Source organism: Anguilla anguilla, chromosome 18, assembly GCF_013347855.1.
Source record: "Anguilla anguilla isolate fAngAng1 chromosome 18, fAngAng1.pri, whole genome shotgun sequence".
Taxonomy (NCBI): Eukaryota; Metazoa; Chordata; class Actinopteri; order Anguilliformes; family Anguillidae; genus Anguilla; species Anguilla anguilla.
The window spans coordinates 9477120-9502426 of NC_049218.1; the positions used below are offsets into that span (position 1 = coordinate 9477120).

Below are 25307 nucleotides of genomic sequence, written 5' to 3' on the forward strand. Positions count from 1 at the left end.
AAATAACTATAATACTAATTAATAATACATTTACCAATTTACTTATTTTTCATAAATTATCCTTTGCTTTAAGTGTCCATTGGTTTTCTTCTTGCCATGGGCTGGTTTGAGCAATCCCACTTTGAGAGCTGTGTTTGGGAACAGTACTTAACCTGGGGCTTCGGGGGGGCTTCTGATGGGAAACTCTGTAACGTGGTAAGTTTGCTGCAAATATCTTGAATATGTTGACGAAACGCCCAATGTAGCTACAAAAGATAATTATGAAAATATGGCATTTCTGAAGTAGATTTAAAATATGATCAACAAATCATGTCGAAAAGCAAGGTCAGCAAACAATTATGTATATTTCTGGGTGAGGAACTATCGATGTCTTCACCACCTTTCCTCCTACAGTACAGACGCTGTACCACGAGAGGGAGTGAAAGGGCAATATAGTAGTCGCAGCGAACAGAGCCATGTATGTGTGATTTCTGTCCTTAGCATACGGTGTAGCTACAATCAGCTTTTTTTAGTCGCATTTGTTTAAAATAACTAGATGGTCCAATGATACTGTTGTGTAACCGCACGCACGCAGCGCTTCGTGCATTTACAGCGACGATTTACAGCCCCGATATCTCAGAGAATAGGTCATTTTTCCAGACTATAAGCAAGCCCGGAGAAACAGCGCGTGCGCAGAGCATGGACAGCGCATGCTCTGTGGTGTTTTCCAGTTTGTACATCTGTCTCTGCCGGTGCATGAACAAGACGAGGGTAAGCTTAGTAGCAATAAATTATGTCATTTTTGTTTGTGGAATAAGTGCGCTTGAATTCCATAATACACAACAGGAGTGCATTGTAGCTGAAAAATAATACGGCTGAGGTATAATTTTATCATGCTGCTTTAAACCAGCTCGCTATGTACCTATGATAAATAGTATTAGCTAGCTACTAAGGCCTGGAGCCTCGGTTATCCCATTTTGCACGAAAACAAAACACCTCGCTTAGGCGGCGCAGTGGCCAGCCAACTCATTTTAACCCATATTGCTAGCACCAGATGGGTCATCATCCTAATCCACATTGGTAGCACCAACTAGCTCGTTTCGGTTAAACCATATTGCTAGCAGAGGCTAGGTATAGTCGAACTCATGAACTGCGAGCTCGGGCGCTAGCAATACATTTGATTTGCATTTATTTGGATTTATCGGCAAATTTGTAGACTTCTCTACTTTCGATTGAAAGTCCTGTAGTTATTGTTGTGGGATCCCCCCCAACAGCAGCTAACGAGTTACATTTTCCGCTTGGAGTTTAGTTTAACACTTTATCCGAACATGTTAACGTCATAATGATAACCCACTAGCTAGCTAGTTTAACTTGTTTTGCCAAATGTATTATTTTGGTGTAAGAACTCGCTAGCTTCATTGCAAGCGTTTGCATTTATACAAGTTAATTAGACCTTGAACCATATACCTTGCTAGCTAACTAGTTAATTCATGTTAATTCCTGAATGCGCCAATTTCTAACGTTAGTGATTTTCCAGAAGCAGTCTGTTATTAATCTTTCTAACAGATAAGCAGCACGATCTGTTCTGCCAAGAAACCTGAGACCTGACCCATGGCTCAGTTTGGGGGACAGAAGAACCCCCCGTGGGCGGCACAGTTCGCAGCCACCGCGGTATCTCAGCCTGGACACTCAGGACAATCGCTCGACTTGAACAGTTTGCACTGTAAGTATGCCTAGTGGCTTTAAAATCCCTGTTTTTTACTACGTGCTCTGTAATGTTTAACAATTCCGTTAAATGTCGTTTATATTTCGTTATTAAAATTTAGACTCGCTTAGACATAAATACCTTATGTAGACAAAATAGCTTATTTTGGAAATCTAAAGGGCACGGTGTCATCATTATATGTAGTTCCCAGAGATTCAGTCAAGATCAGAGGTTGGAAGCGTAATGTACTAAAATGAAACTGAATCTAGGGGTTGGCTGTGTCCAGTGAGAAGCCGCGAGTGTTATGAGATGTAATTGGATCTGGCGCTTACATCTCACTCCTGGTTGAGATGTTGCTGAGAGAACTCCATAATCCCTTTACTCTTCTCTGTCAGATTAAGGACGACTATATGTATTTTTTTTAATGCGTGATGGCACTTATTAAACGAAATAGCCGATTTCTGCAAATGGTGGTTGGGACTGTGCGTCTAGTCGAGCGCGACTTAGTGGTTTGTGTTCTTTGCTAATAAGCTAACTGTATTCTGTGAATCATTCAACCTCATCCTATTTATTTGTTGTGATCTGCACCATGTGACTATAAAAAGTGGTTGGTACTGTACAGTGTGATATGATATCCTCTCAATTAGTGGGTCTGTTCATTCATTCTTCATACAATGGTTCAACTTTTAATTAAGAAACCCAACCTGGATACCTCTGCTATCCATAACTATAGACCCTAACATTTATAAGTGTCATTTTCTCACTGAAGGTTTGTCTTCTGATATTTAGATGAGTAGTTTTAACTTTGCTGAGTAAGAAAAACCTTTCTTACAAGAAATTAGTATCTGGATCGGAACACTAAAGCTGCCCTTGCTAAAGGAGCAAATTACTTGTTGATGAGTGCTGGTGGGAAAGAAGCTTCATTTTTACTTCTTTTAGACTTTAGGTCTGCATTTCCTGCTGTTGATTGGGTCAGTCAGTGTTGATCAATTGCCTAAGAACTTGGCTAGGTCTTGCTGAACGTCTTCTGAGTCATTCAGTTCTTTTCTCTCTGTGATGGACAGTGTCAGTGGCAGTTGTATTATGTGTCTTTCCCTGTTCCTTTAATCCCATGTAGTTCTGCAAGGATCCATATTGGGGCCAGTATTATTCGCTGTTAAATGCCCCCTTTTGGCCAAATTGCATGAGAACACTGCATTCATTTCTTTTCCTTTTATGCAGAACGTGCACTGTCAAGCTCAATGCCAAGTAAAATAGCTATTTTTCTTGAATGTTTTGCCATTTTTAAAAAAATGTTTTGAATGTTTATTGCTTTGTAAGCGCTTGGAGTTTTCACCAACTGAAGTTCTGCTGCTGAGTTCTTAGCAACAGCCAGGTCCTATTCTTGTAGTTTTGTATCTCAGGTCCTCCCTGATAGTCGAGAACATTCTTTTCATCTTTGAGTCAAAGCTGAGTTTTGAGTAAAAAGGTATCACAGGCATGCTACGAACATTGCAAGACTGCAGATTCACTATTAAAAACAAGAGGACTGTATTATTTCAGTCTTAGCCTAGACTGGAGGTGCAGGAGTTTTTCGAATAAAATGTAAAGATTTTATTTATTACTTTGTTGGCGTTGATGTACTGTGCTCGCCGTTGAATGCATTGCTGAGTTACACTCCCTACCTGCCACAGTGTATCTTTAGATCTTTATAAAAGTTGTGTGTGTGTAAATGGTAAATGGACTGCATTTATATAGCGCTTTTATCCAAAGCGCTTTACAATCGATGCCTCTCATTCACCAGAGCAGTTAGGGGTTAGGTGTCTTGCTCAAGGACACTTCGACACGCCCAGGGCGGAGTTTGAACCGGCAACCCTCCAACTGCCAGGCAATCGGTCTTACCTCCTGAGCTATGTCGCCCCGTGTGTGTTAGTCCCCAGTGAAAAAAGAGCTTTCTCTGTGCAGACCCCCAAATGATATGCTTCAGTCTCTAGTTTCGAAAACTCATATTTTTAAGCTTGATTTTTATTCTTTGTTATTATTTTAATGTAATTTCTGGCATTTCTATTGTGTGACCTGTTTTCATGTTGTTATTTCCATGGCTCTAATATGTCTTTGCTTAATGTGTTTATTTTTTGTTATGTTATAGGTTGTATTATCTGCAAAGTACTGTTAATACCTGTATTATTATTATTATTATTTGTTGTAGTGTGTCAGCGGCTGAAGGTTAAGATATGTCATTGGGAAAAGTGCTAAGCATTGTTTTCTCTCTCCTCTCTGTCTCTTCTGTCTTTCTCTTTATCTTTTCCTCTCATCTCTCCCCCCTCCTCTCTCTCTCTCTCTCTCTCTCTCTCTCTCCAGCTTTGGGTGTGCAGCAGCCCTCTCTCCTGGGTGCTTCCCCATCCATGTACTCCCAGCAGTCTGCGCTGGCAGCGGCTTCTCTCAACTCGCAATCAGCCGCCAACTACCAGCTCTCCCAGCAGACCGCAGCTCTGCAGCAGCAAGCAGCAGCCGCCGCAGCCGCTGCCCTGCAACAGGTCAGCTCCTGAGAAACGTCCCCTTGGCTGTAGCGATGCGACAGGCGCTGTAGTGGCGTGACATCCTCTGTAGTGATGCCAGACGTGCTGTAGTGATGCGACATGCACTGTAGTAATGCGACATGCGCTGTAGTGATGCAACATGCACTGATGCGACATGCGTTGTAGTGATGTCGGACACTCTCAGTAACGTAATGTGCTTGTCTGACATGTCCAAGCAGCACTGTTCTGCTGCAGTATTAACCCTTCTGAAATTTCAGTCCCAGATCAACTCCGCCCTGCAGCAGTATCAACAGCAGCAGCAGCAGCAGCAGCAGCACCAGCAGCAGCAGCAGCAGCAGCAGCAGCCGCCGCAGCCACCACAGGCTCCGCCTCCACAGCAGACCCTCTACAATGTCCCTCACCAGGTAGTTACATGGGGGAGTTACAGGAACGCGGGCCTGTTGCACTTCTGCCCTGAAAGAGCAAATATAAAAGCTTAGTCCCCATGCGTCAGGGCAGCAGCCAATCAGAGACTCAAATGAAGACTTCCAGTGAGATGTCAGTGACTGTGAGCAAGACCATAAACAGCAGTTGGACATTGGACTGTGAGTACAGCGTACCACCAGGGATTTAGCACATGGTCTTTGGTAAGAAAAGTGAAGCACACTGTGTGCTTTCACCAGTGCCCAGGCTGTGTGCTGTAATCTGCATTCCCATTGGCTTTCGCCAGTGCCCCAGCTGTGTGCTGTTAGCTGAATTCCCATTGGCTTTCGCCAGTGCCCCAGCTGTGTGCTGTTAGCTGAATTCCCATTGACTTTCGCCAGTGCCCCAGCTGTGTGCTGTTAGCTGAATTCTCATTGACTTTCGCCAGTGCCCCAGCTGTGTGCTGTCAGCTGCATTCCCATTGCCTTTCAGAATATTTCATGCCCCCAAGACTAAATGTTTAAAAGGATTTTGACACTGATACAAGGAAATGACGCATTTTACAATGTAATAGTTTATTGTCATAAAGCACAGACAGGATGTTAGTGATGTATTTGACAGTGTGATGGCTTATTGTAGTATAGCAGAATGTGAGCAGCCCACCTGCTTCAGCTGAAATATGATTCTTCATCGCACCATTTCTCTTCCTCAGCTGCCACAGCCACAGCAGGCCTTGCTTTCACAGGTAACTGCAAAACCCTAAACGCAAATCGTAATGCTAACACTAACACTACACACTAACCCTAATGTTAACACTAAACACTAGCCATTACACTAAAGCTAGCACGAAACACTAGCCCTTACACTAAAGCTAGCACGAAACACTAGCCCTAACGCAAACACTAACCCTACTGCACTATATCTGCTCTCCTTCTCACTTGTTCAACTGCATTAGCTAAAGATGCCATATGGGAAGATCTTTTTAATTATTTATAAAAAGCACTTTATGCCGTATGTCCGGATAGTGAAAACGAATCTTCCATCTGCGTTGTCCATATTTTTTTGTGGATGTTTACTGGTAGTGTTTCCCTCCTGTGCTGTGTGCTGTGGTTTGGCTTAATAAGCCCCAGCTCTTCCTCGCTCACACCCTCCCCGTGTGAATTGCCTCGTGCTCGCAGCCCCCTGTGGCCCTGCCGACCAGCCTCAGCTTGTCGAACCCGCAGCAGACGGCCCAGATCACCGTGTCCTACCCCAGCCCCCGCTCCAGCCACCAGCAGCAGGCGCAGCCCCAGAAGCAGCGCGTCTTCACCGGGGTCGTCAACAAGCTGCACGACACCTTCGGCTTCGTGGACGAGGACGTGTTCTTCCAGCTCAGGTACGGGGCGGGGCAGGGCGAGGCGGGACGGCCCTTCTGCTCCGCCTCTGGAAGTGGGCGACAGCGCCACCATCAGCACAAATAAGGCTGAGACAAACCAATAAAGACGCAGTCAGCTCCCTGTTGATCACTCAAGATGACGAGTATTTTGCCACCCTCACATTTTAACACCCGTTTCTATGGGAGGGCCTGAAATGTCCACTATGATTTTTCCAGTTTGTTCAACTCAGTGCTGAGTTTTGACACACCACATGTCATTAAATCTGTATGCTGTTCATTATGTTTGTAGTTGTGGCACTCTAACCAGTATACGGTTGATTTGTTTGTTTTTTAATAAGTTACAGTCCTGTTATAAAAAAGTTTTTTTTTTCAGTGTAATTCAGTTCCCATCAAACAGTTTAAGTCCTCACAGGCATCTTACAAAAAAGCTTTGATTCAGTTAGCATTCAGTTTTCTTTTTCCCAATCGCAGTTTGGCAAAGCAGATTTTGGCTATTTTCTGCAAAAGTGTGTTATGAGGAAGATAATTGACGCCTGAATTAAGGCCAGAGAACTGAACATCAGTGCGAACTCTTTCCAGTTGAAGTTGTGCAGATGTTGCGGATTTGAGGTGATTGTGCTTGTCTTCGTAGTGCTGTGAAGGGGAAGACGCCCCAGGTTGGTGACCGGGTTCTGGTGGAGGCGGTCTACAATCCCAACATGCCCTTCAAATGGAACGCCCAGCGCATTCAGACCTTGCCTCAGCTGGCCTCGCAGTCGGTGAGCCGGCCGGGTCCAGCAGGGAGGGGACAGCCGTGTGTGTGTGTGTGTGTGTGTGTGAGACTATGTGTGTGACTGTGTGTGTGTGTGTGTGTGTGTGTGTGACTATGTGTGTGACTGTGTGTGTGTGTGTGTGTGTGTGTGTGTGTGTGTGTGTGTGTGTGAGACTATGTGTGTGACTGTGTGTGTGTGTGTGTGTGTGTGTGTGTGTGTGCTGTGTTTGTGGGTGTATGTGTGTGTGCATGCTGTATTTGTGGCAGTGTGTGTGTGTTTGGTTTGTGTATGTGTGTGTGTGTCCATGCTGTGTTTGTGACTGTTTGTGTGTGTGTGCATGCTCTGTTTGTGGCAATGTGTGTGTGTGTGTGTGTGTGTGTGTGTGTGTGTGTGTGTGCATGCTGTGTTTGTGAGTGTATGTGTGTGTGCCCATGCTGTGTTTAGCAGTGTGTGTGTGTATGCTGTTTTTGTGTGTTTGTATGTGTTTGTGACTTTGTGTGTGCGCGTGCTGTGTGTGTGTGTGCATGCTGTGTTTGTGAGTGTGTGTGTATGCACATGCTGTGTTTGTGAGTGTATGTGTGTGTGTGCATGCTGTGCTTAGCAGTGTGTGTGTATGCTGTTTGTGTGTGTTTGTATGTGTGTGTGTGTGTGTGTGTGCGCGCGCGTGCTGTGTGTGTGGGTTAACGGTTTTTCACTCCTCTTTTAATCCCCATGTAGCTACAGCAGCCTCAGCCCTTACCTCCAGTCTCCCCACAGCTCGTGAGCTTTTACTCTGATGCAGGATTGCCCCGCTACTCTGAAATGCACTCCGCGGTGGACTCGAGACAAAATGTAACCCTCCCTCTCCATCCCCCTATCTCTCCATCCCTCCATACTTCTATCCCTCTATCCCTCTGTAGCTCTTCCTCCTTTTCTCTCTTCTCTCATGGCTCAGACAGCCCATCTCATACCGCTTGACTCCTGTAGCTTTGACCTGTGTTTTAAGTTTCACAGCTGCTAGCTGACTGTTAGAGGAAGCGATTGCCCCTCAGGAGCACTCTGCTGCCCCCAGCGCAGGAGCTGAGAGGAGTGCGAAGCTCAGGCTCTTCCTCCTTGGTCCCTGTGTGTTTCAGGTGCTGTGCTTGGGCCTTCATATAGAGCAGGTGTGCAGGTGATCCAGCCGTTATGAGCAGTAGGGCTGTTTAACTGCAGCAGTGTTACCCGGAGTCCCGTAGCGTTCTCCCGGGAGGGAGGGCTTCTGCAGTTGGGAACCTCCCTGCATCCTCGTTGCGGTTTCCGCAGGTGTGGCTGTTTGCACGCGACAGCGGCGCAGTACCCCTGCGCTGGAGCCGCTGCAGGTCGCCCGAGGCATGCACCCTCCCAGAATCGCCAGGATGTCCTTTACTGAGACAGGCCTGCAGTTGCAGTTGAGCATTTCAAAATTTTTGGAGTGAAAAAGAATATGTTAGGAAAACATTTCAAATAAGAAAAAAGGGTCAGTGGGGAAAAAAATCGAGTCCAAGTGAAAGCAGTTGAAATGCAAAGGGATGGTATGAACGAGCTCTCTGCACTAACTACTCTTCTTTGGGTTCAGTAGTCTGTGAGTCATTTGTGTTCATGGATGTGATATCTTTGCTCTAGTAAATCTTACAAAACTATCTTAACCTTCCAGGGCGCTAATGCTGGTTTGTCTCTTGTTCTGTTTGAGTTCTGTCACCAGGAATTAGAACAGCTTCTGTTCACAGAAGAACCCTTATGTCCTACAAAACACCATAAAATCTTGATTATATTGTAATGCTAGTAAAAATTTGTATCACGTTATTTTTAAATGGGCTGCTCTGATTTTATAGCGGACAAACCTTAGTTTAAATTAACCAATAATCAAATGTTAATCACCAGTGTGTCCCCTGGGATTTTTTTTGTTTTTTTTTGTTGAGTTACTCGTTTCAACAAAGTTATTCTGAGCCAACATCCCATAGCTTTTAAAAAATGACTGCAGTGACTCTCTTTCTATATCCTTTTCAGAGTCCTGATATCTCTGTCCTCTGAACTTTCTAGCTTTTCTTTACATCAAATACTCCTGATTTTCCCTTTTTGTGCTGTTTAGCTAAAATGCAATGCTGACTGTGTTTCATATGAAAAGTGTTGTTCAGTTTTGTGCTCATTGTTTGCATCGGCGATAAAGAGCTTGGTGTTAATGAAGCGTAGCTGCGTATGTTACTTCCGGTTTCGTGTCTGTTCAGTGGGCTGGTCAGTCTGACTCTGTGATACAGCTGTACTTTCATGACGCATTTAGTTTTAAGTGGAACACTTTCGCACTTGCATACTCATTGTGTTTTACACCTACACACCCAATGCCTGTAAGTTAACCTATTTTTGATGTGTGACACATCAGGTGGAGGATTTTGTAGTGTTCCTCCTGTCATAATGAAGAAAAACAAATCCCTCAGAGTTTGAGAGTTTCAGAAATACGCAACATTTTAAGTAAATCTGCTTTTGTAGGTGGTTTTTAATTGAAATATTCAGACTCCTTTGATAAATCTGTGCTTCATTAGGGATGCTTCTCTTTCTGAAATGCATACACACACAGGCCTGCTTTAAGAAAGTGTGAAATGTGACTGTGCTGTTACTGACTTGTTGAATACTGGTATTGACTGACTGTATTTGACTGTGCTGGTACTGACTGACTGTATCTGACTGCTGGTACTGACTGTATTTGACTGTGCTGACAATGACTGTATTTGACTCTGCTGGTACTGACTGACCATATTTAACTCTGCTGGTACTGACTGTATTGACTGTACTGGTACTGACTGCCTGTATTTGACTGTGCTGGTACTGACTGTATTTGACTGCTGGTACGGACTGTGACCGTGCTGTTGTTGACTGTGCCCAGCGGTGCACCACAGTGGTTCGTGGTTGGATTGTCCCTCTCATCACAGCTCTAATCTGGCCTCTAACCCTAATCCTGACCATTTCTGTGCCTGAGCTCTGGCTGCAGTGCTGTCAGACGAGACGATGGCGTGCGTGGGCGTGCCGCTTTCTCCCTGCGCTCTTTCCCTGCGCTCTCTCTGTCTCTGTGCCGATCTCTCCCTGTGCGCTCTCTCCCCCTGTGCTCTCTCCCCCTGCCCTCTCTCTCTGTCTCTGTGCTTTCTCTCCCTGCCCTCTCTCTCTGTCTTTGTGCTCTCTCTCCCTGCCCTCTCTCTCTGTCTCTGTGCTCTCTCTCCCTGCCCTCTCTCTCTGTCTCTGTGCTCTCTCTCCCTGCCCCCTCTCTCTCTGTGCTCTCTCTCCCTGTGCTGTTCTTGCCCTTAGCCCTCTCTTCCAGCTACAGATACTGCAAATGTCAGCCGTTCCCAGTGTGGACTAACCTTATAAAAATCACTCTTAGAAAATTGGTTCAGACTGAAGAAGGGTGGAGTGGTGTTAATGAGGAGTGTAACCCCTCCCCCCCTCTCTGTCTGCCCTGTCTCAGAGCCAGCCCCCAGGCCCCGGCATGATGAAACCGGCCCCCACCATGCTGCAGTCACTGCCTCCGCCCACCACCTTCAGCATGCCTGCCCAGGGACCGCCGCCCTCCCTCCTGCAGGCCCAGCTCTCTGCAGCCTCCCTGGCCCCCCTGCTGCAGAACCCCCCCCAGCCCCTCCTGCCACAGCCGCCCCCCAAAGGTAGGTCACGCCCACTTCTGTGACATCACACCTGAAGCTCTTTAATGGGCCTCAGGATGAAAGTGGTGTTCTGGTCTTATTGGGGGGTTTAATAGTTGATTGATATCTAGTAATGAATATTGCAAGCTGCTCGTTTCTTAGAAGTTGTTTAGTTAGTTGATTAGTCTAAACTGTGTGTGTGTGTGCACGTATGTAGAGTGTGTGTTTTCAGGAGGCTTGCTTCAGCCCCCTGTGAGGATGATGCCGCAGCCTCAGCCAGTGCGTCGGCTGGAACCCGCTCCCCGTTTCCCAAACCGCAATGACCGCCCGGAGCTCATCCTCAGGAAGGACGACCGCAGGTGAGCTCAGCTGCATCGCCATGTCAAACACGCCCTCATCACCAGAACAACCACGCCCCCATCGCCATGCCAACCACGCCTCCTTCACCATGCCAACCACACCTCCATTGCCATGCCAACCACACCCTATTGCCATGACAACCGCGGCTCCATTGCCATGCCAACCACACCATCGGCATACCAACCGTGCCTCCATCTCCATGCCAACTACGCCCCCATCGCCATGCCAACCACGCCCCCATCACCATGCCCATCCACACCCTCATTGCCATGCCAACCGCACGCCCTGTTGCCATGCCAACCACGCCTCCTCCTTCTGTTGTTGAAACATGTTTCTCTCTCCTGCAGCCGCGAAAGAGAGCGGGAACGGCGGAGGTCGAGGGAGCGGTCTCCCACACGCAAACGCTCCCGAGACCGCTCCCCTCGTCGGGACCGATCCCCCAGACGTCCCCGCCGGGTGGTCCCGCGATACACCGTGCAGTTCTCTAAGTTCTCCCTGGACGGGTGGGTGGAGTCCCAAAGCACCTGCACCCCTCCTCAGACACTGCTAGTATAAGCAGGCATCTCCTGCCGTCCATATAAGACTCACGGAAGCTTGAATCTCACAGAAAACTCACAGGAGCGTGAATTTTTCATTGCTGTTTTTCTGCATGGAAATGATGCTTTCGCCGAAATCATACTCAAGTCTGCTTCTTTTCGTTTTTTCTGAGAGATTTGTCAGTTGTGTCCCATTTGGAGTAATGTAGTTCTAGCTTGGAAAGGAACATTGAAAAAGAATTGCAATAACAGGAAAAACCTGAAATAAGATATTACTCTCAATACGCTCCTGGAAAAAGTGCACATTTTTACAGTCTGCTGCAGCATTGTCTGCACAGGTTGTATATTGAGCAGAAATGCTCGATACAGACATGCATCTAACAAGTATTGACTTCAAATTCCGTATTACACAAATAATGTCCTGTATTCCATCTGGTGATTTTATCTATAGATATGTTCATGAAAATTCGTGAATACTTATTTCCGCACATAAATACTGCAGTCAATGCTCTGTATTGGACACAATTGCAAAGTGGTTGGTTGCAGTACTGTGTAAATGTGAATAAAGTGCGTGTGTAACCCTGTACTCCTGGCTTACTAGTTCTGGGTAGGGCCTGCCAGAGGGTTAGGGTTAGTGCTTGATAGGATATATATATATATATATATATTTATTTTTTATTTTATTATTATTTTTTTTTACGTGATACCAATAGGAGAAAAGTGCTTCTGTATCAGACAGAGACTTGACTCCCATCGTACGAATATCTTGATCATAGGCAGTGGGTTACTTGTTTTCCTGGCATGACCGTACTTCTCCACCTTTCCGCAGGTACAACTGTGACATGATGGAGCTGCGGCGTCGGTACCAGAGCCTCTACATCCCCAGCGACTTCTTCCACGCGGAGTTCACCTGGGTGGACGCCTTCCCCCTCCACCGCCCCTTCCAGTTCGGCAATTACTGCAACTTCCACATCATGCACAAGGAGGTGGACTCGCTGGTCAAGAACACCGCTGTTCTGGACCCGCCGGATGCCAACCACACCTACAGTGCCAAGGTAACCATGTCACTAAGGTAACCGTGTCACTCACCCTTGTACAGTGCTAAGGTAACTGTCACTCAGACTTGTACAGTGCTATGGTAACCGTGTCACTCAGGCTTGTACAGTGCTAAGGTAACCTTGTCAGTCAGACTTGTACAGTGCTATGGTAACTGGACATAGCTTATTTAATGCTGTGGTAACCATATATGGCTTATCTACATACCTCCAGCGCTAATGGTTCCTCTCGAATCTGCAGGTGATGCTGCTGGCCAACCCGAGTCTGGACGAGCTGTACCACAAGTCCTGCGCCCTGGCCGAAGACACACAGGAGCTGCGAGACTCGTTCCAGCACCCTGCCCGCCTCATCAAGGTGCGACAGCCTGCTGGCTCAGGGGCAGGCCCCCGCAGAACCGCTACGCCACGGTTATCTTCCGTTTAATGAACGATTGAAGGACTAGTTCCACAGCGCTCGAGAGCCGCTGTGGTGGAGAGCCGCCTGTGATGTCAGAATCCTATTCCATTACTGAACCCAACGTGTGGAACAACCCTAACTGAGGATGGCTCTCCGGTCTGTTCGTCATTTTATAAATCTTCTTATCAGAGACCTGGTCAACTTAGCAGCAGCAGTATACGCCTGCACATTAAAACTGACTACGAAAACAACTCGGCGGAATAGTGCACCCAGATGTAAAATATTAAGCAGCAGGGTGTTTCTGATTGGCCCGTCTGTATGTTGTGCTTGCAGCAGGATGTTTCTGATTGGCCTGCCTGTGTGTTTTGGTGTTTGCAGTTCCTTGTTGGGATGAGGGGCAAGGACGAGGCCATGGCCATTGGGGGGCACTGGTCCCCCTCCCTGGACGGCGCAGAGCCTGAGAAAGACCCCTCCGTGCTCATTAAAACAGCCATACGTTGTTGTAAGGCCCTGACAGGCATTGATCTGAGTTTATGCACGCAGTGGTAAGTGCATGTTCCCGCCGAAACTTTCCAAATTTGTTCTGCTTTGTTCGTTCAAACGAGTTTGAGCTTTTGATGGACTGCCCTAGGCCCAGTAACTAAGTGCATATGGACAGTACTGAACCGTGTCAGGGGTCTCTCCCCAATCCCGTTTCCCGATATTCTGAATGCTTCTTTTTGTCCTGGTTCAGTCTTTCATTTGCTCTTGATTTATTTATTACATTTATTTATTTTATTATTTATTTATTGTCTTGCTGGCTAATGTTGTGCTGCAGTCCCGTCGTTTGAATGCACCGATGCTACCACTGCCAGGAGGAGCCGCACCAGTATCCCCCTCTCTTACTTCCTGTACTTTAAAATATCTTACACATTTAACCTGCTTTTACTGTGTCTTTGGTTCAGTGTCATTTTAACAACTTTGGGCCTGTAAGCCCCTCTGTGTCTCAACGAGACATTTTGCAGTCACACTGTATGACCCCCTGTTAGGTGGAGAAATTCTGTGTGACCCTGTATGGTGGAGAGGGAGTGTACCCTTGCTCGACCATTTTTTGCATTTTGCCTGTGCATTTCCACAATGTTTGGCTGGTGTTCCCCGTGAGAATCTACCATGGAGATCTGCAGACCCCTTTCCCCCTTTTAAAAAAAAATGTTTATAAAAAAGATTTTGTGGGTGAGGAGGGGCTTATTGTCACAGTGATGAGGTGGGCGGGGAGCTCAAATGTTAAGCTGCACCCAGAGGAGATGGGTCGAGGGGTGGGTCTTTGGTCTTTGTGGGCGGGGCTTGTTAGAGTGTGGGTGGGGCTTGTGAGATGTCTGACGGGATCTTTCTTTCCAATGCGCCTCTTCCTTTGCGACAGGTATCGCTTTGCAGAGATTCGCTATCACCGCCCTGAGGAGACACACAAAGGGCGGACAGTCCCCGCTCATGTGGAGACAGTGGTTTTATTTCTCCCGGATGTTTGGCATTGTCTTCCTACCCGCTCAGAGTGGGAGGGGCTGTCCCGCGGACTCAAGGAGCAGCTGGCAGAGAAACTCTTGGCTGAACGAAAGGAGGCTGATGCAGAACAGGCACTGAACGCTAATCCCTTTCTCCTCATTTCCGCTTCTCACAGGCACAGGAAACACACACGCACACACCTATCGCACGCAACACACAGGCCACTCCCACCCCGCCTACTTCCTCCCAAACCCCCCCCCTTCCCCCGTCACGCAGGCGTCACACACAGTGGGAGGAGTTTAGCTCGTACCTTCGCCACACTGCCTCAACCGGCAAAACAGTTTCCAGCTCGTCCATTGGAACCCAATCTGTGTTCATAATATTGAAGTTTATGTAGCTATTATTTTGCTACAAAAATCGGTTTTTAATTTGAAAAATAACTGCTGGGATGCCAGCTGCAAATTACCAAAAAAATGATTAAAAAGGTAAAAGCACAAGGTAGTAATGAGCTTTTAAAAAGTATGCTGGAACCTGGAGCGCCAGTTGTGTAAATATGTTTGTTTTAGCCCCATTTTGTTTCCCTTTTTGATTCCTTTTAATTCAGTATCTACTGAACTCCAAAACTCCCTGAGTCCCGTCTCTTGTCTGTCGAGTTTTATTGTACGGTACTCCCTGATTGGACTGTACTTAGTCTCTTGTGAAGCGCTTGATTTTTCCAGGGAAGTTGGTTGGGTGAAGAACAGCCAAATGTTACTATAAGTAATAAGATTAATGATAATGATAGAGGATGACTGCTAGGCCCAGGGGCTCTCACTGACACACACAGAGTTTGGAAACCAGCTTTGAGAGAATCTGTCCGACACACCTCTTGGACCTACTGTCATTGATTACCTTTTTGTGTTCCACAGAACTGGCTTTGATTGGCTGATGGGTGGCATTTTGGTTTTGTGAAAGGGTAGAGAGCTTCCGTGTACCCTAGCAGTGGACCTTGAGAAACCAATCGAGAACTTAATAGGAGGAGGCAATGAGACAGTTGTGACCTTGCTGTGACCTTTCTACTTGCACGGATCTACTTTGTTTCACGTTTCACTGATAGAGGGAGTGGTTAGTTTACCCTCTTCTTGTCTCGCCCTCTCTCTCTCTCCCTGTCTCTTTCTCTTAACTTTGCTTCCTCCAGGACGAAGAGGAGAAGGATGAAGAGGATTCGAAGGAGGTCACAACTCCCACTCACTGGGCCAAACTTGACCCGAAGTCAATGAAGGTAGGAGACTGATAAACTTTGACTGCATTTAAAAAAAAAAAATCAATACCACGGCACCAAAAATGAGCTGTTATGCTGCTTTTTCTCTATGATATCTGTGCTTTGAATAGTTTCCCCTTGTACTTTGTGGTAATTATTATGGCTTTAATTGTGTTGGAAAAGTTTATATTGGGGACATGAGTAGATAAGATGAAATGTGACATGGGAATTTGGCTTTGTTCTCAAAAGCTGGGCTGCCCAACCCTACACCTGGAGATTTACTCTCCTGTAGGTTTTCACTCCATCCCTAACACATCACACCTCAGCCAGGAGCTAGAGGTCTCCTTGAGCTGCTAGTGAGTCAGGTGTGCCAAATTAGGGTTGAAATGAAAACCAGCAGGATAGTATTGGGCGGCCCTGACCTACCGTATGTATGTTAACATGTTCTCCTCACCCACAGAAACCTTAAAGGAAGTGATGGGGTATGAAGGGGAGGTTGTGTCAGGTAAAGGTGTAAAGCGGGTGCTCTGCTGTGCTCTCTACAGGTGAATGACCTGCGGAAGGAGCTAGAAAGCCGAGCTCTGAGCTCCAAGGGGCTCAAGTCCCAGCTGATCGCCCGCCTCACCAAGCAGCTGAAGGTGGAGGAGCAGGTGGAGGAGGCCCAGGAGCCGGAGAAGCCCGAGGCACCTCCTGTGGAGGAGGAGGAGCCGGCCCGCTCCGAGGAGGACCGAGAGGTAGAGTGGGCAGCCCTGCCGAATCTCAGCTGCGCAGGTACACCTGTCCTGCCTAATCTCAGCTGCGCAGGTACACCTGTCCTGCTGAGTCACAGCTGCGCAGGTGCACCTGTCCTGCTGAGTCACAGCTGCGCAGGTACACCTGTCCTGCTGAGTCACAGCTGCGCAGGTACACCTGTCCTGCTGAGTCACAGCTGCGCAGGTACACCTGTCCTGCTGAGTCACAGCTGTGCAGGTACACCTGTCCTGCTGAGTCACAGCTGCACAGGTACACCTGTCCTGCTGAGTCACAGCTGCGCAGGTACACCTGTCCTGCTGAGTCACAGCTGCGCAGGTACACCTGTCCTGCTGAGTCACAGCTGCGCAGGTACACCTGTCCTGCTGAGTCACAGCTGCGCAGGTACACCTGTCCTGCTGAGTCACAGCTGCGCAGGTACACCTGTCCTGATGAGTCACAGCTGCGCAGATACACTTGTCCTGCTGAGTCACAGCTGCGCAGGTACACCTGTCCTGATGAGTCACAGCTGCGCAGATACACCTGTCCTGCTGAGTCACTCTTGCGCAGATACACCTGTCCTGCTGAGTCACAGCGGGGTTGACCCACTTTCTGGGAAGGGAAATATTACAAAACAAAACAAGTTAGATTCTTACGCCCAACTTCCATATAATCAGCAGATAATTTCCCTCGTTTTGGTCTGACTCAGTCTTAGACTGAGGCAGACAGAGGAAACTGCTGGTGTAGCTGAGCTTTGCTGAGTAAAATGGCGTGATTTCCCGTCAGGAGGAGGAGGAGAGGGCTGAGCTTCGCTGAGTAAAATGGCGTGATTTCCCGTCAGGAGGAGGAGGAGAGGGCTGAGCTTTGCTGAGTAAAATGGCGTGATTTCCCGTTAGGAGGAGGAGAGGAAGCGGCAGGAGGATCTGGAGCGGCAGCGGCGGGAACGACGCTACGTGCTGCCCGACGAGCCCACCATCATCGTGCACCCCAACTGGGCCGCCAAAAACGGCAAGTTCGACTGCAGCATCATGTCCCTCAGCGTCCTGCTGGACTACCGGCTGGAGGACAACAAGGAGCACTCCTTCGAGGTGAGCCGTCTCTGCTCTCCCTCTGCATCCAGCCACGTTAGGCTCGTTATCACTCGGGGAAATGCCGATAAGCACTTACAATCTCCATAGATAAGCTGTAAATACTCTGGCAAACACTCCTCTCCCTTTAAGTCTAGCTCCATTAAGATCATTATCACTAAGGCAAGTGACATTAAACAGTTACACATTACGTTATATTACATTACAGGCATTTAGCAAACGCTCTTATCTAGAGCGACTTACATAGCTTTTTTTTTTTTTTTTTTACTTTCTATGGATAAACCTTATACTATACTGGATTGGCTGAACAGCGTGGCTACTGTACAATATGGTAAACGAGTTTCATACAAAAAAAAGGATGAGATTCTCATAATATGGCAAAGATGGAGGTTGGCTGAAAAGCTGAAGTACTGTTTGGAAAGCCATATACACCACTTCTGAATGTGCCATTAAATATCACTTCTGGATTGCTTGAGAAATCCACAATTTCATGGGAAAGATTTTTATTTCCAGTGTTGAAACATGTACATATTAGGCAATGAAAGCTTGTACTCTAGAAAGGTGACCGACTAGATAGGGTTCCCTCATGAGTAACACAATATATATGTGGCGTGCTACTTAAACTACTTGCAGTGCTATGAAGTTTGATCTCCCTGTAAGTGTTTGTGCACTTTAATTTCACTTTTATTGTTGAATGTTATTAGTGACAGGTCATACGAGTCAGCGGCTAACCTGCAGCTGGTCTCCATGTCTTCGGCATTCCAGGTGTCTCTGTTTGCTGAGCTCTTTAACGAGATGCTCCAGCGAGACTTCGGCTTCAGGATCTACAAAGCTCTGGCCTCCCTGCCCTCCAAGGACGACAAGAAGGACAAGAAGGACAAGGCCAAGAAAGAGGTGGACAAGAGGGAGGAGAAGAGGGAGGCCGAGAAGAAGGACGTGAAGAAGGAAAAGGAGGACGAGAACGGAGAGCCAGCGGTGAAGAAAGTGAAAGAGGAGAGAGAGGAGAAAAAGGTGGGTGAAACATTTGGGTGGATGGATCGAATAGTTAAAAGGGCGGGAGCTTTTGACCTCTCTGGTTGACAGAAGTGTGTCGATGTCCCCGCCCACCAGGAGGAGGAGAAGGAGAGAACGCTGAAGAAGGAGGAGTCCAAAGATGAGGATGACAACGAGGATGAGGGGAGCAACGTGAACGCGGAGGAGTACGACCCCATGGAGGCAGAGGAGGCCGATGATGAAGATTATGATGGTACGGGCCTGAGGCTCCGGAACCTTCCGCGTGCCACAACAGCAAACAAACTGCTACTGTAACTTTAAAAATCAATCAATTAATATACACCAGTTTTAAGAATTTAAATTCTTTATGGCAAACAGAGGCATACACAGTAGCTTGATATTTCAAAGTAAGCTTCTTCCCATTGTGTAGCTGCAATCTTTACTTTATGCTAATAACCAATAATCAGGGCAGAAGCAATTAAGATCTAATCAAAACTTTTTTTCTGTCAGCCTTCCAAGTGATGCATCCCCACGGTTGGATAGTCATTCTTCACAGCAGTGGTCTGATTGGTGCTGATTTTATCCAGTCGTGCACATCCACAGTGTAGACCTTGTTTCCTCTCCTTCAGATAAAGATGATGAAGACTCTAATGGAAGGGACAGGCGGGATGATCGGAGAGATGACAGGAAGTCGAAAGAGAGGTCTTCAAAAGATAAGGTGGGCCACCGGTGGCGCCCTCTTTCTGCCGATCGTTAGACTTGAGTCTCACGTGGATTCATCCTGACTTCACAGAATTAAAAATAGCATCACTTCCAACTTAATTCAATAAAACATTAACAGTTTGCTATCAAACAGAATAAAACAGTCGAAGTTGCTTGGTAATTCTTCAGATGTTATGAAGTGCTAAATGTAACTACTTGGCGTTCTTCCACTGGAAATATGTGGGTCACTGCTGTTATTTTATTCAACCTGTCCTGAGGTTTTTTCAGGGTTTATGAAGTATTCTGTTTGTTTTCAAATATGTTTATGCTGTATGAAATAAGAACAGAGTTTTTCGCATGTTCACTCGGTTTAGTAAATGTATACGTATAGTTCTGCTCAGTTTTAGTGTGTCTTCACACTCATGAAAGTTTCTCTGTCTGTGACAGGAGAAGAAGCAGATGGTCACACACAACAGAGACCTCCTGATGGCTTTTGTGTACTTTGATCAAAGTCACTGTGGATACCTGCTGGAGAAGGACGTGGAGGAGATCATGTATACTCTGGGCCTGCACCTGTCCCGGGCCCAGGTAGGGATGCCACTCGCCAAATCCTAAACCAGCTCTCTGGGTTGCGCGCAGTTTTCACACATGCCTTTATGCCTGAATATGCTTCATGTGCAAAAAAAATGGAAAAATTCTACATGCCCAGTTGTGTAGCATTTTTCCATTTTTTTGCTGCTGGATGGCCAATCCTCGAAAGACCCAGCTCTAGTGCATGGACTGGCCCTGCGGTGGAAACCCTGCTGACTTCACAGCTGCTGGAGGGATCTCCTGAGTGCAAATCTTTTTTTTTTTCTTTTTTTTTTTTTCTTTTCCAGGTCAAGAAATTGTTAAATAGACCCTTTGTGAAGGAGTCGTGCTTCTACAGGAAACTGACCGACCGAGCAAAAGACGAAGGCTGCCCCTCTTTCATTGAGGCTTCCCTGGATAGCCTTTTAGGTACGATCCCAAGCTGAAGGTTCAGTCATGGAATGATCCCAAGCTGAGGGTTCAGTAAGGGAATGATCCCAGGCTTGGAATTCAGTCTGGCAATGATCCCAGAATGGGAATGAACTAACCTGGTCTGCACCAAATTATCCTGCTATATTCATTGAAATTTATTAATATTAGTGATAAAAGTACTCTGAAATGTGACTGGTTGTTTTGTCGGTGTTTGAATTGATGAGCTTCGCTGGTGTGTTGCAGGGAACACGGCGTTGCTGCCTTCCCACAAGTACAAGCGTGAGTCCAGCGAGCCCCAGTCTGGCAGCCTGATTGTGTACAACGGGGCCATGGTGGACGTGAGCAGCATGATGCAGAAACTGGAGAAGAGCGAGAAGTCCAGAGAGGACATCGAGCAGAAGCTGATGACACAGGACACTAAAATGGGTACGTAGCCAAGACATCGGGCTGTAATTCTTACCCTCTTGGACGAGCAGCTCACTCGCTGTGAGTGAGCACCACAGTCTCGGATCGAGTCCGGCCCACGCCAGTTCTGACTGGCTGGCTGCCCCCACGGGAGCGGCGCGTAATTGGCTTTGCGTTGCTCAGGGATACGGGTGGGATATGATCAGGGATTGTGCGTTCATTGTTCGAGCGAGGTGTGAAAAGAAGCATCTGGCTGGCAGAGCTTCTTGTTTTGGCGAAGAACGGCGGATTGCCTTCACTCTCCCGAGCTGGCAGCAGGGGCCCATATATGAGTAGGATTGTGATTAGTTTGAGAATTTGACATTCCAAATTCGACTGGGATGGGAAATGCCAAATAAAAAATAAAACTATATATATATTTTTATTTATTGCAGTGTACTAAAGCCGATCTGCTTGTTCTTGCTCCTTTGTATTTGTCTCAAAAATGTACCAAAACAGTTTTCAAATTCTCCCATCTACTTAATTTGCAGGATCTTGATAAAATCATCTTAAATATCAATTACTTGCTCAAGGTGCAGAATTAAGTCAACTTAAATTGCTGGTACAGCCCATCAACAGTTGAAATCTTCTTTGTGGTTGATGCCCCTGTCCCAGACAAGACTACTGGCGCTGCACCTTTCCCCTTTGGCTAATTGTATCGGGCCCAAATGCGATTCCCTTGCAGATGAGGATGCGAAACACATATCGCACCTGGAAACGACCAATCGCAGCCTGACGCGAGAGCTGGAGGACGTGAAGGCCAGGCTTGCGCAGACCGAAGGGAACCTGAGCGCAACGGAGCAGACGAAGAGCTCCTTCGAAGATCAGCTGCACAAAACGGTCACCAACCTGAATGGAGTGATTAAGGAATTGCAAGGTGTTTTACAAAAGGTATGTACAGACTGTTGATTGTTATCATGTCTGGTGGTACTTGAATAAAAAATTGAATTTCTCAGGGGTTGAAGAGGATTTACACGTAGGTCTGGTGCGATGCTTTACTATATGTGGCCAATGTTGATTGGTAAAGAACTCCATGAACTAGGCAAAGTGCGTTTGTTTTTCCATGCAGTTGCAAAATGTAGTTCAGGATTAAATTTGGTGGAACTGGCATTAATTAGACCCTGTGCAGTCAAAATCATAATTTTAATAGTTGGGCATAAAGAGCTAAAGAAAGAAAAAAAACTCTGATATTACACTGATTTTATCCACCTTATTTCTGACAGAAATGAGAACGGATGGGCATTTATTAGCACTGCATTGCTGCTTTTTTAGTTTTGCATCGAAGGCCTGTCAGCACCAAGAGAGGAGAAATTAAAGCAATGTGCGATGTCCTCATGCGTTACTTCTGCATGTTTACTCATGTCATCCAGTCCTGAATCCTCGCGGGTTGTGGGACAGGTTTGATCTCATCAGATCTTCAGATGTTTTGTTCCCAGGTCGCTGTTCCTGAATATTTTCTCCTTCAGCCCAGTTAAAATGGGAAGAGAAAAAGAAAGTTCAATAAAATTGAACCATTTGCTCATAATATTCTAAATAGCGCAGGGCTTTATCGACACTAATGGTGTGACCTGCTTTTCCTGTTTTACCACCTCAAATTACCAAGAAATTATCAAGAAATTTTCACAGCTTTGAAAATTACCTTCAGATTCAGCAAATTGAATCTTGATTGGGATAGTTTTTCTCTGCAGATACAGTATATGTAATAGAGTACACTGAACTCTTACTACATTTACTGAGTCTTGCCTCTAGCAAAAATCAGTTTAATACTCATTTTATCTTTTTTGTAATTGAGACCTCGTACATTACATTTTCATGAAGCATTGGCATTAAGGATCGTTTGATTGTCCAATTATCTGGGACAAGTGAAATGCCTGATCAGACAAGTAGGGCAGTCTGATATGTTCAGAAAACAAATTAAATACTGTACCGAACAATGCCACATTTTGTCTTCTGAAAGACAAGCTGTTATAACTTGATCGCTGATGTTTAAACGTGACGAGAGAAAAAATAATTAATTGTGCCAGTTTCACAGATATACTCCTGTGACTTTCCCACGTTGTGTTCTTCGGCTGACGTGCTGAGGCTTGCCTCTCTGGATTTTGTGGAAATTGAAGTGTGACTGTGATAATGCTGAGCTTGCTCAGGCATAATTGCGTATTATTCAGTTAACCCATTTAAGCCCCGGGGGCAACTGAAGTTGCCGAAGTCCCTACCACTTTTTTCTCCGTCTGTGAATAGAGCTAGGATGACTGTAGATGCATTAAAAACAACTGGCATGCACATAGATAACCTTAGGAAGAGCTTTAAACAACTATAATCATCCTAAAAATATTCACAGGCGGAAAAAGAGACTTCGGCAACTTTAGTGGCCCGCGGGCTTAAATGGTTAAGTTAAATCTGAGGTTCTGCTCCTGTTGTCCAGTTACTATAAAATACAGTATTTTAAGTATGAAAAACAATTCTTAAACTTATGTAATGAGTTCTTCTTCGGAAAATATAGACACACAAAAAAAATAATGTGAAGGAATTCATTTTGTTTTCCAGGAAGTTCCTTCTGAAGACAGCGACCAAAAATCCCAGGCCAATGGATCTGAATGAGCTGCCTTTCTGATCTTATGAAACTGTAAATACGCACTAACTCCTCAAATGGTCTTTCTTATAAAACTGTACATAAGCACTAACCATTCAAATGCTTGTTTTATTTTGGATCATTGATTTTTAATTGTTTTGTGCCCAGATACAGTTTTATGGATGATTGTCGGGTCATTGTAGTGACTGATTTCAGGTCTCGTACATTACATATTATCCAAATGAAAGGAATCCATTGACAAAATAACTTGTTTAAAATTAAATAGGTTCATTATCTCAGTTGTAATATGTTCAAATAATAAGGCTTAATTTTAAGTTTATATTTAAAAGCATTATTTTGTTTAGAATAGTGTTTTGAGGGTTCTGTTGAAATTTATTGGTCTTTCGTAAAAGAGACAGGTTTTTTTTTTTTTTTTTACAAAATAATGCTCAATTAATATTAATTTTTGAAGGTTGTCTATTTAAAACAGTTTATTTTGCTATCCTGTCTAATCCCTCTGTCCAAATAGTTTGTGCCAGTATGTGTGTGCTGTACTTATCCAGGTCTAATTAGCAATAATAGTGTGTTATTTATGTTTCAAGTGGTGTGAGTTTCAAAAAAAGAGAAGGCTTTGATAAGGACCGCGCGTGAAAGCAGTGTAGTACGAAACCAGACGCTGTTCGGCAGCGTTCCTCTATATTGCAGTGACTTGGCTGATCAATAAACACATTTTTAACGGAGCATTTCTTTCCTTCTTGCGACCGGGCTAAGACATATACGCCCCGCTTTACACGCTTTCCTTTGCATGCAGCTCCCCCCAGTCCAACTCTGGAGTAAATCTCCTTTTAAATCGTATTTAAAAAACACACGCGTGCGCACACACACACACACACACGCACAAGTCACAGTTTTTTTCTGCCTTCAGATTGTGTTTAACAGGGCTAGCCCCGTTTGTGAATTATTCCGTTTGTTCATATAAAAAGGGAATTTGACGAGTTTGGCTAAATATTTACACTAAGACGAGTGGCAGCCAGCGTTTTATAGTTATGGTTGAGTTTCCACGTACATGCGTGAACGTTCTGAAAGTGACTGAAGAGCAACTGTTTCTTTCTGGTTCTGCCTGATGTTCTCTGTGGAAATGATTACAATGAATGGGGTGTGCTTAAAGGAAAGAAAGACCTGATTTAGACATGAGTCCAAAGCAGAATAATGCATATTATTTTTCTATTTAAAATGTACTCTATGGTTGTCCTGTGCTAATAAAAGTGGTTCATTTTAGCCTTTCTCTGCTCCAGACCCTTTGTATTTTTGGTACAATCAGGTTGGGTTAGCTGCAGCAGCACAGTTTGGGTTAGCTGCAGCAGCACAGGTTGGGTTGACTGCAGCAGCACAGGTTGGGTTGACTGCAGCAGCACAGGTTGGGTTGACAGTCCAAATGATTTGCCTGTACCCTCACGTCCATGTACCCATCTGTTTTCCACAAGCATAATTGTTTGAGTTTGTAGTTCACTAGGGGGAGCAGTTGTCAGGTAAATAAATGGCACCATTACCCCATAAACACTTTGAGACCGTGGGTGTTGTGTCCTGTCCTGTTATAAACTGCACATTATAAACCCAGCAGTACATAGAAAAGCCTTCACAGTCCTGCTTGTATTAAAGCTACTGTTCAAGAAAATAAATTATTGCAGTATAATGAAAATTTGGAAACACTGGAGACAGGGTGAATAACTCTTAGAAAAAGCCATTTTAATTCCTCCATAATACACAACATTAATTTAAGAAGACGCCATTTTCCAGGGATATTCACAACATTGGAAAAACAGAAGTGCATTCACCCAATTAATATGAGCAATAGTAACGGACCTGACTAAAAACATTCCCAGAACAGCAAGTTTCCCTGTAGCATCATTAAACTAAAGCCTTAGTTGAATGCTAGCTGTGAGCCAAAATACAAATTCTGAAAACAATCATATTGCATCCATAACGCTTCCTAAGAAGAGAAACCTGAAACCATAAAATCTGAACTTAAAATATCACCATAATTAGTATGAAAGTTACAGGGACTCTCAGCTCTAAGATCAGTGTGTTACAGAAACTCTCAGCTCTGAGATCAGTGTGTTACAGAGACTCAGCTCTAAGATCAGTGTGTTACAGGGACACTTAGCTCTGAGATCAGTGTGTTACAGAGACTCAGCTCTAAGATCAGTGTGTTACAGAGACACTTAGATCAGTGTGTTACAGAGACTCAGCTCTGAGATCAGTGTGTTACAGAGACACTCATCTCTGAGATCAGTGTGTTACAGAGACACTTAGCTCTGAGAGCAGTGTGTTACAGAGACTCAGCTCTGAGATCAGTGT

General features: G+C 45.5%; 1 protein-coding gene and 1 non-coding gene across 5 annotated transcripts; both read left to right on the plus strand.

The window, feature by feature from the left end:
• The first annotated feature begins 450 nt into the window (after positions 1-450).
• On the plus strand, positions 451-24232 carry ccar1 (cell division cycle and apoptosis regulator 1). 4 transcript variants are annotated; one of them, XM_035400344.1, is made up of 26 exons: positions 451-750; positions 1546-1702; positions 4025-4200; positions 4461-4607; positions 5318-5350; positions 5784-5980; positions 6612-6738; positions 7450-7563; positions 10184-10376; positions 10573-10714; positions 11063-11218; positions 12081-12306; positions 12548-12661; positions 13082-13248; positions 14103-14313; positions 15360-15443; positions 15968-16156; positions 17048-17239; positions 18005-18250; positions 18350-18485; positions 18862-18950; positions 19382-19522; positions 19813-19933; positions 20180-20362; positions 21066-21271; positions 22925-24232. In XM_035400344.1, exons 2-26 carry the CDS (start codon positions 1591-1593, stop codon positions 22976-22978), a joined length of 3756 nt encoding a protein of 1251 aa, XP_035256235.1. In that variant the 5' UTR covers positions 451-750; positions 1546-1590; the 3' UTR covers positions 22979-24232. The 4 variants fall into 4 exon arrangements, with proteins under 4 accessions (XP_035256235.1, XP_035256238.1, XP_035256239.1 ...); XM_035400347.1 differs by having other exon boundaries at positions 7489-7563; XM_035400348.1 differs by lacking the exon at positions 7450-7563.
• LOC118218620 lies at positions 12786-12850 on the plus strand. The gene has a single exon (XR_004763500.1). It is a non-coding gene; the product is annotated as a small nucleolar RNA SNORD98 (small nucleolar RNA).
• Positions 24233-25307: the final 1075 nt, after the last annotated feature.